Source organism: Tenrec ecaudatus, chromosome 8, assembly GCF_050624435.1.
Source record: "Tenrec ecaudatus isolate mTenEca1 chromosome 8, mTenEca1.hap1, whole genome shotgun sequence".
Lineage (NCBI taxonomy): Eukaryota > Metazoa > Chordata > Mammalia > Afrosoricida > Tenrecidae > Tenrec > Tenrec ecaudatus.
In genome coordinates this window covers 80,331,233-80,344,065 of record NC_134537.1, presented here as the reverse complement: position 1 = coordinate 80,344,065, position 12,833 = coordinate 80,331,233, and the positions used below count along the sequence as shown (strand labels likewise).

Genomic DNA, 12,833 nt, shown 5'->3' with positions numbered 1-12,833 from the left:
TCCATGACTAGAGGGGGGAACTGCATTAAATTCCGAGCACCCAGTTTTCAGAAGGCTATGGGTGACAGTGAAAACCTAAAATCCATTTGCAAGGTCCTTACTCAGACCACGTGCAGAATAGGATGTGCAACAATGGATATCTTTGCTGATGTCAGATGGATCTTGGCTGAAAGCAGAGAATACCAGAAAGGTGTTTCTTTGTGTTTTATTGACTATGCAATGGCATTCGACCATGTGGATCATAACAAACTAAAGAGAGCCTTGGGAAGAATAGAAATCCCAGAAAAATACATTTTGCACATGTAGAAGCTCTACATGAATCAAGAGGCAGGTTTGCAAACAGAACAAGGATATCCTGCAAGGTTTAAAATCAGGAAAGGTGTGCATCAGGGTTGTATCCTCTCACCATAGCTATTCAAACTGCACACTGAACAATTCATCAGAGAACCTTCATTATACGAAGAAGAGTGGCATCAGGATTGGAAGAAAGCTTATTAGCATCCTAAAATATGCAGATGATACAACTTTGCTTTCTGAAAGTAAATAGGATAAGAAACACTTGTTGATGAAGATCAAGGATTGCAGCCTTCAATATGGGTTACAACTCAATGTAAAGAAGACCAAAGTTCTCACAACTGGATCAATGTGTAGTATCATAATAAATGGATAAAATATTCAAGTTTTTAAGTTTCTCATCTTGCTTGGATCCACAATCAATATTCATGGAAGTGGCAGTCAAGAGATCAAATGACACATTTTATTGCGTAAAATCTGTTGTACAAGACCTAAACATGGGTGGAGGGAGACAGCGAATGATGTAAGATATGAAAATAATAATTTTAATTTACCAAGGGTTTAAGAGAGTGGGAGAGTGGGGAGGGAGGCAAAAAAGAGGCAAAGGCTCAAGTAGAAAGAAAATATTTTGAAAATGTAGATGGCAACATATGTGCAAATATACTTGATGCAATTGATGTATGAATATTATCAGAGCCATAAGAACCCCCAATAAGATTATTTTTAAGAAAATTACAATTTATCAAGAGGTCACAAGGGTGGCAGGGAGGGAAAAAAGAGGAGCTCAACTAGAAAGTAAATGTTCAGAAAATGATGGCAATATATGTACAAATATGCTTGATATAATTGATGTATGGATTGTTATAAGAACTGTAAGATCCCCCAATAAAATGATCTTTTTTAAAAAAGGTGCTTCTATTTATCTTTGCTTTCAGCAAGCAAGGCTGTGCCATCCATATATTTTCAGGTTGTTAATGAGCCTTCCTCCGATCCTGATGCTGTATTCTTCTTCATATAGTTCGGTTTCCTGGGTTATTTGCTTGGTCTACTGTAGCGGAGGAAGAAGAGAGATTGTAATCCTGCTAATCAAAGCTGAACTCCAGCTGGGCACCACCCAGTGACTCCAGATATTATACAAGGCCCCTTAAGATGGTCCCTTCCCAAGCACACCAGCCTGGGATCACGGGGTGACTATGGGATCAGGTATCAGGTATCAAAGACCCAGAACAAAAAAACATATCAATGTGAATGAGGGTGGGGGGGTCACGGAGTGGAGACCCAAAACCCATCTGTAGACAATTGGACATCCCCTTGCAGAATGGTCACAAGGAAGAGACGAGACAGTCAGGGTGCAGTATAGCACCAATGAAACATACAACTTTCCTCTAGTTTTGTAATGTTTCATCTCCCCGCCCACCACCACTATCATGATCCCAATTCTACCTTACAATCCGGCTAGACCAGAGCATGTATATGGGCACAGATACGAGCTGGAAACACAGGGAATATAAAACATATAACCCCCTCTGGACCAATAATGAGAGTAGCGATACCAGGAGGGGAAGGGAGAGGTGTGGGGAGAAAGGGGGAACCAATCACAATGATCTACATATAACCCTTCCCAGGGGAATGGACAATAGAAAAGTGGGTCAAGGGAGACATCGGTCAGTGTAAGACATGAATATATATATATATATATATATATATATATATATATATATATATAAATTGTCAAGGGTTCATGTGGGAAGGAGAGAGGGAGGGTGACAGAGGGAGGGGGGAAATGAAGAGCAGATACCAAGGGCTCAAGCAGCAGAAAATGTTTTGAGAATGATGATGGCAACAAATATACAAATGTGCATGACACAATGTATGTATGGATTATGATAAGAGCTGTACAAGCCCCCAATAAAATAATTTTTTTTAAATTTTCCCATCCCAAAGTCATAGATTTCGAGCTCTTGTCCCCGGGCCCCAGACTGGCCCTCAAACTCTAACTTTGCATCTTAGAAATACTAAACCATCTGTGGTGTGGTAGTTATATAATCTGGTGTCAACTTGAGACTATCAAGAGTGAAGAGGTGGCGTTTAGCCTGTCAATCAGATCGCAGTTTGATGACCTCATTTGGAGGCACAATAAAGATAAATCGCTCACTGGAGGCCAAACCCACACTCTCTGCTTCCTCTTCCTGCTGTGCTGATAGAGCTATGCTGATAGAGCCAAAGCCCTGGAGCTGGAGGAACCATATGGAGACCCACGCCAGCACTGAGATGCTTCTGCCACCACTGGATCCACAAGACTTTCCACCCACTGGTCTGTGCTCTTCCTGCATTGGGTGTCATTGCATGTGTTGCATGAGTCTGAAGAGGAATTTACAGACTAGTATCTGATAGATAGGCTAATATCTGGCTTATGGACTTGATCTGAACTGGGCTGGGATGATTTCTTAATATACAATTACTCTTTATATAAAGCTCTTTCTATTTTTTAAATCATTTTATTGGGGACTCGTACAATTCTTATCACAATCCATACATACGTACATTTTGTCAGGCACATTTGTACATTTGTTGACATCATCATTCTCAAACATTTGCTTTCTACTTGAGCCCTTAATATCAGCTCCTCATTTTCCCCTCCGTCGCCCCTCCCCCTCCCTCATGAACCCTTGATCATTTATAAATTATTATTATTTTGTCATATCTGACACTGTCCGACATTTCCCTTCACCCACTTTTCTGTTGTCTCTCCCCCAGGGAGGAGGTTATATGTACATCCTTGTAATAGGTTCCCCCTTTCCAACACACCTTCCCTCCACCCTTCCGATGCCACCACTCTCACCACTGGTCCTGAAGGGGTTATCTGTCCTAGATTCCCTTTGTTTCCTGTTCCTATCTGTACCAATGTACATCATCTGACTTAGCCAGATTTGTAAGGTAGAATTGGGATCATGCTAGTGGGGGGAGGAAACATTTAAGAACTAGAGGAAAGTTGTATGTTTCATCGTTGCTACCCTGAAACCTGACTGGCTCATCTCCTCCCCACGACCCTTCAGTAAGGGGATGTCCAGTTGCCTACAGAGGGGCTTTGGGTCTCCACTCTGCACTCACCCTCATTTACGATGATATGATATTTTGGTCTTTGAGGTCTGATACCTGGTCCCTTCAACACCTCGTGATCACACAGGCTGGTGTGATTCTTCCATGTGGGCATTGTTGCTTCTCAGCTAGATAGCTCCTTGTTTACCTCCAAGCCTTTAAGACCACAGATGCTATATCTTTTGATAGCTGGGTACCATCAGCTTTCTTCAACACATTTGCTTATGCACCCACTTTGTCTTCAGTGATCGTGTCAGGAAGGTGTGCATCATGGAATGCTAATTTATTAGAACAAAGTGTTCTTGCATTGAGTAAGTACTTGAGTGGAGGTCCAATGTCCATCTGCTGCCTTAAGACTAAACCTATAAATATATGCATGTAGATCTATATCCCCACCATCCTATATAAATATATTTACATATGTACATGCCTGTATTTAGACCTCAAGAAATACCCTGTGCCTCCTAGCTCCTTCCTCTATTTCCTTTTACTTCCCTTGTGTCCCACTATCATTCTCAGTTTTCATTTGGGTTTTAATAATTTCTCTAGATTACATTGCCCTTGCTGAATCCCTACCAGGCCTCTCAGATCATTCTTGCCACTAATTTTGGATCACTTGTTGCTCCCTTGTCCCTGGGTCGGTCAACACCTCCTCCTTACCCCCTCCTCCCCCTCTCCCATGTTATCCTCTAGGTCTGTTAGGAAAGTCTGTCAATTTTCCACTGGATTTTGTTATTTCATCCCTTTAGTCTTGTATTTCCCTTTGCTGCGTTGCCTTTATCTCCTCTCTCATTCCATCCTTTTTCTGCATCGCTTCCCTCATATCCTGCATGACTACAAGCAGCATTCTGAGCATTTCTTTCAGTGGCAACTCAGTGTCTGCTTCTTCTATGCCCATCACTAGTTTCCTGACTTCTTCTGACATCGTCTTCTGTTTCTCCGCTTTTTTCGTTGAGGCTGTTAGGACTGGTTGTTGTTTATGTGTTGTTTAAGAGGAGGCTGGAGCCATCTTCCAGAGTTGAAGAGCATTGGGCTCTCTCTTGGGGGACGTGCATGAGTGCTTCTATGAACTACCTGCTGGTAGCTGTATTGAAGGGTCAGGTTATCACTCTAGCTTCCTGTGGTTTCACTCTTACCCTATCCGACCAGTTTTCCATTATTTGGAATGTGATTTCGATAGTCCTCTCATGTGACGTTGGTCGGGTTGTTGTGGGCCATGAGGGGGTCACTTCACTGGCTGACCTCTAAGTGGGCCTCATGGTTCTTGGAGCACCTCTAGTGTCCTGTGGTACTTCCCTCTGCAACTGGAGTGCCAAGGAGGGGGTGTGGGTGTACCCTCTTTGATGTAGAGCTCTGCAGCTGCAGGTGGAATTACTGTAATCAGAGAGATTACCTTGGAGGTTGGGTGGAGGTTCCCGCAGTAGTGTGGAGCCCCACCAGTGGTGGGCAGGAGTTTTCCCCAGTCACTTGTAGGGCCTCGGGGTTTAAGCTGGAGTTCCCCCCACTGTTTTAAGGGGATAACCCCCTGCTGCTTGGTGTATGGAAGAGGCGTCATTTCTCCAACTGCGTGAAAAGCCAACAAATGCGGTGGGAGCGCCTAAAACTCTTTCTTATACACGTATGAGTATCAATGAATTTTCTTTCTGTAAACAACTCAGAATAACACATATGACTCTGCATACACCCACACTGTACTCTCTCTTGCCTCTGAGACTTTTCCCCTGCTGTCCCTTTGCCTGGCATGCCCTCTCCAAGCTCTTCTGCCAAACTCCTCTTCATTCTTCCACATTTGGCATCAGCATCTTCAGAAAGCCTTCCCTGACCTTGGAGCCCTACAGTGTCCAGGGTTGAGGACAAGCCTCTGTGCAAGCACACCTGCCCATTTTCACTTGGTCTCTGGATCTTCAGGGTCTGCTCTGCCCCTATGCCTAGATCTTCATTTGCATATTGCTTTATAAGAATCTTCACGTTTTCATGTAGTGAAAACAAACTATGCAGTGCCATGAGCCCATGGCTGCATTTTCTGGGTTATTTTTAACCACATCGATCCAAAAGTAAACAAAATGCCCACCAAATCCTATCTTACAATTAGGTGGGAGGGAACCCACCAGGCATGTTGCAGACTAGGGCACCTTACTGAGAGCAAAAGTGTGACATTCTCAGGGCCACTCAGCAGAGCAGGGTGTTTGTGGACAGAGGGTAGTGGCGGGGATGGGGTGGGGGAGCTCCCACTCAGTTCCTCTGCCCACTAATCATGTTGCTACTCAGTGGCCCCAGTATCAGTACTTGAATTCTTGTGGTTCATTCAGCTTCTCGAATTAAAATTATGGGGCAGCCTGAGAATCAGAACTTCCTTCTTTGGGATGGTTGGGGGTGGAGGGGGTGTGGAGGCTGTGCGGGGGGGGGGTGGGTTGCAGCTGTAGAAAGCTCGTGGTGATTCTAGAACACAGCCAGGTCTGAGCTCCATTGCTCCGCTGACTGACCCTGGTTCAGTACGACACTGCCATCAGTGGTTCTGGCCTGCCTGTTTCACAACAAGGAAACAGGAAGTAGAAAGAAGGTCCAGGTGGCACAGTCTCCCAGAAACAGGTGTGTTGTTGTGAGAGCCTGATGATAGAATGAATGGGGAAAGCTTGTTGCACGTTATGACCCGCCATGTGGAGGTACCTTGTCAACTCTTTGTACTATTACCTCCCTGAACTGTTTTGGATCTTTTATTTTATTTTCTTCCTAATCTCCTACCTCCATCAAATTTTAGGAGTCCTTATGTGTTGCAGTAGGTTATGCATTGGTCTTCATAAGTCAGCAAGGTGGAAGCGTTCTACTCTGGTGAAGAGTACTGTCTTGGAAAGCCCTAGGAGCCATTCTTCCCTGTTCCGCACCAATCCCTGTGTGGGAATTGACTCAATGGCAGTGAGTTGAGTTTAAGTGGTACTAGTGGTTAGCACAGCTCACTGGAATTCCAAGTCCACCCAAAGGTGCCTGTGAAGAAAGTCCTGGCAACCTGCTGTTGAGAAAGCAACCGTTGAAAGCCCAATGGAGGACAATTCTAGTCTGATACACATGGGATCAGCAGGAGTTGGAGTGAACTCATGACAGCCATTCTATCGAATCTGAATGCCCCCAATATGTATCTGACTATGTACTGTATGCATATCTGCTTTGTACGGATGAGAAATGCATGCAAAATGTACTCTTCGTGTCGGATTTATATGTGAACCTGGCAGTGTTTTGTTCTGTTGTGCATAGGGCTCTTCTGAGTCACTATATTGTTATTGGAGACCATCGAGTCCATTCTGACTTGTAATGACCGAGTGTGACATTTCCAGACCTGAAGGGTGTCTGTCCTCCAAGCCTAGGGTGGCACTTAGTGGAGTTAGACGATCAGTGTATTTTCTCCCTAGCCTTCCATTGAATCTCAAGAAGGAAACTTTGTGGAAACAGTATTAAAAGTCACTTCCACTGCATTAAGTATGTTTTAGCAGCGTTTGCTCATTTGCTCACTAGAAGGCTTACTGGGCTCCTGCTGGCCACAAAGCTCTATGATGGGTAGTGAGCATGCAAAGATGACCGTCATCCATTCCACAGCCTCCTCTTCCAGGCTGAAACCTCCCTGAGGCAGGACTCTAGTTAGAAGTGAGGGCTCCACTCTCTCAGCTCAAACCCTGCCCTCTTGCGTCCTCTCCCAGAAGGGTCCTCAGTAAGAACCTGGGTGAGGGTTGGGCAGGAAAGAGGAGGAGTGTGGCCAGCAGAGAGCTTGTTCTCACGAGGGTCACAGCAAACTCTTCTTTTCTTCTAGAAAGTCTTGGTGCCACCATGCTGGGTGACTGCCTTATAACAGTCTCTGTGCTATGTGTGGCTATGTTAGCTCTTCTGGTGCCTCCAACAGTCTGTGAAATGTGTATGGTGTCACATCAAGGAAGGGACACAGCTATCTCTGTCTTCAAACCTAGTTCCCCCTGCCCTGCAGTACTCACAGACAGGGACTCCACCTCCAATGAGCCTGTCAATTTGCCCTGAAAATTGGGGGAGAGCCCAGCCCACCAGCCTCTACTTCAGCAGGTTGGAAAGGTCTCCCTTCTCCCTTATACTGAAGGGACACTTCTGGCCAAGCTCCCAGGTTCCAGCCACTCCTGGCACATCCCAACAAGACTGGTGGACCGGTGCCCTTTGTACTAATATTTTTCTAAGACAGCGCTGCCTCCACCCTCTTGGTGCTCTGGGGAGATTTCAGGTAAATAATCCCACACAGCACCAAGACAGCCACAGGGCACAACAGAGACATCAACACCGAATATTGTGGGAGTAGATTAGGGGGGGGGGGGTTCTCTTTCAAAATTGATTAGTTTATTTAGTATGATTTACAGATGAGGAAACACTTATGACTTAGAGTTAAGAAATGCTCCAAAGAAGAAAGATCTTTTTCTCTTTGCAGATGTTATTTTTGTTTTATTTTGGATCAATTATATGTGGATCTGTTGATCTGTGTCCATTATAATTTTTGCTTTGTTTTGTCTCATTTAAAGACTGTAGCAAGCAGAAGCGTGGGCTCTGGGATCCCACAGCCTAGGTTCAGAACCTAGGTTGAGTAGCTATTGATGTAACTATGCCATGTTCACACACTGAGCCCGCGTCCTTTGCTTCCCCAGGTTGCTCTATCACGGAGGCCGTAACGATCCTGGGCCACAAGCTCAGGGACTATCAGGAACAGTTCAACTTCACTAACCTGCTGGCCCTCTGCGACTACTTCCACAACACCTTCATCTGTCACTACAAGCTCTACCAGTATGTCCTGTGCCAAGACCAGGAAGTCAGCCTGACCCTCACCCCGCTGGAGGTGTGCACACCGCCCCAGCCCCTCCCACTGGCCGAAGGCAAGGACAGGGACGTTTGGCTGTTCGAGCAGCAGGTGGCTGAGCTCACAATGGCCGAGGTACAGAAGCGCACCAACGTGCTGCTCCTGAAGGAGGCGCTGTACCTGGAGCAGGAACACATGCTGCAGAAGGCTTTCCAGGACGTGTCTGCGCAGCAGGGGCAGGTGCTGACAAGAGAGGTAAGGCTGGGTCATGCGGCGGGATCCAAAACCCTACCAAGTGCCAATGTCCATTGCTAACACGAATTTCTTAACCAAGAGGACACCCTAGAAATACAGACTGCAGCAGGGGTTGTGTATCCCAAATGGTCCTTAGAAGTGTTCATTTAAAAACAAACAAACAAAAAACAAGCATGGGACAATCTCAAAAAAGCAATGTCACAACAGAATGGGCATTCACTTAAGGTTAAATCACCCGAACAAATAGCAGCCCAGGCTGCCGGGTTATCGTACTGCAGAGAGACACTTGACAGGGGCCTAGCACAACCCAAGCAACAATCTGACTCCAGCCCTGGCACAGGGGTCTTCCCCTAGAACATTGAAGGAAGGCCACATCCCACCCCTGCATCCACACGCCTGCTTCGCTGTGCCCCCGCTAACCCCAGTCTGGAGGAACATGAGGGCAACCACCGGCCTGGCCCCAATGGAAGGCAGTGGTGCTTACCAGCCAGGCTGCCCCCAGACACAGTGGATGAGGTCAAACATTCTGAACTGGAGCAAATAGGAGGAGGGTCATATCCAGTCCAACCCAGCAGACAGCGATGAGCAGGCATGAAACAGCCCCCTTCTTAAACACCTGTCCCACTTGTTTCTGGGGCTGACACTCTACCTGAGCCTAGCCTCCCTTCCAACTGCTGTCCTTTCGGCTCTTGGCATTCCCCATTCTGCTCATTCAGTCCCAACCCCTGGCGTCCTCCACCTGTGATCTGTTGTCTGTCTTTGTGTTCCCCTAACTCAGGGTTCTCAACCTTCCTCGTGCCGTGACCCTTTAACACAGTTCCTCATGCTGTGGGAACCCCCAACCATAAAATTATCTCCGTTGCTGCTTCATCACTGTCATTTTGCTGCTGTTATGAATCAGGCGACCCTGTGAAAGGGTTGTTCAAACCCCAAAGGGGTCGTGACCCACAGGTTGAGAACTGCTGCCTTAACTCCTTCCAGTGCAGGCCCAGAGGCTTCACCTTTCACACCCAAAGCTCACTGTCAAGGTCTTTCCCAAAGGCAGCTCTCTCCCAAAAGGAACACAGGCACCAACTCCTCAAGGGGACCTTTTAAAGCCCCTTGACTCTTTGCAAAAGAGCCCTGGTGGTGGAGTGGTTACTCATCAGGCTGCTAACCACAAGCTCACCAGTTTGGAACCACCACCCACTTGTCAGGAGAAAGAAGGGCTTTCTGTTCCCTCAAACAGTTACAGCCCTGGAGACTCACAGCTCCCCTAAACAGTCACAGCCCTGGAGACTCACAGCTCCCTCAGACAGTCACAGCCTTGAAAACTCTGCTCCCTCAAACAGTTACAGCCTTGAAAACTCTGCTCCCCTAAACAGTCACAGCCTTGAAAACTCTGCTCCCTCAAACAGTTACAGCCTTGAAAACTCTGCTCCCTCAAACAGTTACAGCCTTGAAAACCCTGCTCCCCTAGAGTTACAGCCTTGAAAATTCTGCTCCCTCAAACAGTTACAGCCTTGAAAACTCTGCACCCCTAAACAGTCACAGCCTTGAAAACTCTGCTGCCCTAAACAGTCACAGCCTTGAAAACTCTGCTCCCCTAAACAGTCACAGCCTTGAAAACTCTGCTCCCCTAAACAGTTACAGCCTTGAAAACTCTGCTCCCCTAAACAGTTACAGCCTTGAAAACTCTGCTCCCCTAAACAGTCACAGCCTTGAAAACTCTGCTCCCCTAAACAGTCACAGCCTTGAAAACTCTGCTCCCTCAAACAGTTACAGCCTTGAAAACTCTGCTCCCTCAAACAGTGACAGCCTTGAAAACTCTGCTCCCCTGAAGAGTTAGTCTTGGAAACTCAGGAGCAGTTGTACCCTGCCCTATAGGGTCTATGGGGCAGTGTCGACTCGAGGGCGTTGACTTTGTTTGGGGTTGTTGTTTTCTCTCTTTAAAAGGAGCTCTGGCAGACTAGTGGTGACACATTGGGCTGTGATCTGCAAGGTCAGACCGGAATGGACATGATGGCAGTCAAATTTTTGTTTTGTTTCGCTTTTTCCTCATTAAGGGAGGGATCATGATGGTGCAATGGTAAAGCACTTGGCCGCTAACTGAATGGTCATTGGCTCAAACCGATAAGCCACTCCACGGGAGAAAGACACAGCAGTCTTCTATAAAGGTTATGACCTTGGAACCCCTAATCAGCAGTGTTACTCTGTTCTGTAGGGTCACTGTGAGTTGAAGTCAACTGGACATCAACGGGTTTGGTTTGGGTTTTCCTCCTTGAGTACCTAATTCTCCCCTCCTTCAGATTGTGTTGCTCCATCTTCTACCCATCTCTCCTCCTCATCTGCTTCCGCCCCCCACTCACCTCTGCCCTGTGCAATACAGCTCTTCCCCCTTTCTTTCCCCTGTCTTTACCACCCTTCCCATCCTCTGCCATGGCCAAAGGCAGTGTGTGCGAGTTGAGGTGGCTGGTAGAGGGAATAAAGAAAGTTGAAATTGTACGCTGAATTTGAAAAGTTGGGAATCAGAAGCCAAAAGACATTTTAAGTCCATGCTTCTCAAACTAGGACATGTGTGCCCAGCTTCGTAGGATTAACATGGCCCCTTCTCTTGGAAGAGCCCCTTTAAAGAACAACAGCAACCACTCATTGTCCTGAGTTCTGACTCTTAGAGACCCTATAGAAACCTTATAGGACAGGTTAGAACTGCCTATGTGTGTTTCCGAGAATGTGACCCTTTTACAGGGGAGCAGGTGGTGGGTTCAAACTGCATACCTTTTAATTAACAACCCAACTCATAACCACTCTGCCATTGGGGGCTCCGTGAAGAGTCCCTGGGTGGTGCAAACGTTTAAAGTGGTCAGCTGCTGACATACAGCTTGAGGTTCAAGGCCACCCAGCGGTGTCTCAGAAGAAAGACCTGGTGATCTACATGCAAATCCAACCCTCTGGAGCACAGGTCTACTCGGACACATTAGAGTTACCATGAGTTCAAGTCAACGCCATCCATGGCCATGGATACTGGTATCCTCCAAAAATGCGATTTCCCCAAATAACTTTTTTAAAGGGGGGTTATTTTTAGATAAAAGACACCAAAGAGAAATTTTGGAGCAAATACAGATTTTTCCATGAGATTTTAAGTTAAAATATGAAATCTCAAGAAAATGAATTAAAGACAATTGAGCACTTTAGCCATGTTCCCAGAATACCCTGGGATACATAAATAGTATCCTCTGTTGTTTGGATACCTAGGCAGAGAACTCTGAAAGACATAGTTACATGATGCGTGTATCCATGATGTTGTGATTCCATAGCTTTATATAAGATGTTGAGAAGGTCTCCTGTGTCTTTCCCTGAGTGGTTAGTTGAGGAACATGCCCACTCTATGAAGTAATTTCTCCTGTCCTCTCTGGTGAAGCTGTTCCTACAGCTTTAAGATTTAAGAATGAGACACAAGAAGGAGATGATAGAATCCAGATAGAGTTTTCTTGATCAGAGAGAATATTCCACAGGGAATATAGGGCTGGATTATCGGCCCAGAACAATCAGTTTGGAACAAGTGGCACACAGTAACAGGGTAATTGCTACCCTGGACCTTAAGGAGAGAGAGGGAAGGGGCAATTCATGGAAAATGGAAAGAGAATTGTAAGAATAGGCATGGGCCACATGACAGGTCCTGTGACTTTGGTATAAAAACCACAGGCAACCCACAATCTGTCCCAGAGGGTGGTTGGAGAATAAATAAGTACCTCAGCCTCTCTATCCTCCCAGCCTCAGATCTCCTAGCTAAACTCCAATCAGAAGTCAGAGGTTGAAGTAGCTGCTGATACAGTCCTTATCACTCAGTCTCCCAGGGCCTAAAGTAGAGTTGAGATGATAAAGAGTAGACATGACGGGGTTGAGAAATGGATTGAGATTGAGAAACTCAGCCATCACCAAAGCCTGTTTACCAGCAATATTCTACTTCTTGCAGGAGTTAGAGGACCTCATCAGCAAGGCCATTCACATCCAGCTGGAATGCCTGAAGGAGCTGTTGCAGTATGAGATACAGATAACATTTGACATCTTAGACCTAAAGCTTCAGAAGAAGATTTTAAATCTCAATGCCCCCACCCCTTTCCTTCCCTCAGTCACTAAGCAGTCAGGCCAAGTTGAATCTGTTCAGGCCCGCAAGGGTAAAAAAGAAAAGAAAGCAAAGAAGTAGTAGACCCCTGTTGTCCACTTTAAAATATATACTCTGCTTGTGAAGAGGTAACTATAACTGAAAGCATCGTGTGATGTACGCGGCATCCAATAGGTTAGACGTTTCTAGAAATCAAAGAAACAAAGCAATACTCACCATCTTGTCTCCACCTCTGAACCATCTTCTGCCATCTTCAACACAAATGGATTTTCCCCGGGTGAT

At 46.0% G+C, this 12,833-nt stretch overlaps 1 protein-coding gene across 1 annotated transcript in view; it reads left to right on the top strand.

Annotated features, from left to right (window-relative positions):
• The window catches only part of C8H8orf74 (chromosome 8 C8orf74 homolog), a 37,289-nt gene extending 24,657 nt beyond the window's left edge, over nt 1–12,632 (top strand). Inside the window, exons 3-4 of the mRNA XM_075557199.1 lie at nt 8,043–8,446; nt 12,402–12,632. Coding sequence (XP_075413314.1) covers nt 8,043–8,446; nt 12,402–12,632 — 635 coding nt within the window. The remainder of the gene's footprint in view (nt 1–8,042; nt 8,447–12,401) is intronic.
• The last annotated feature ends 201 nt before the right edge of the window (nt 12,633–12,833 follow it).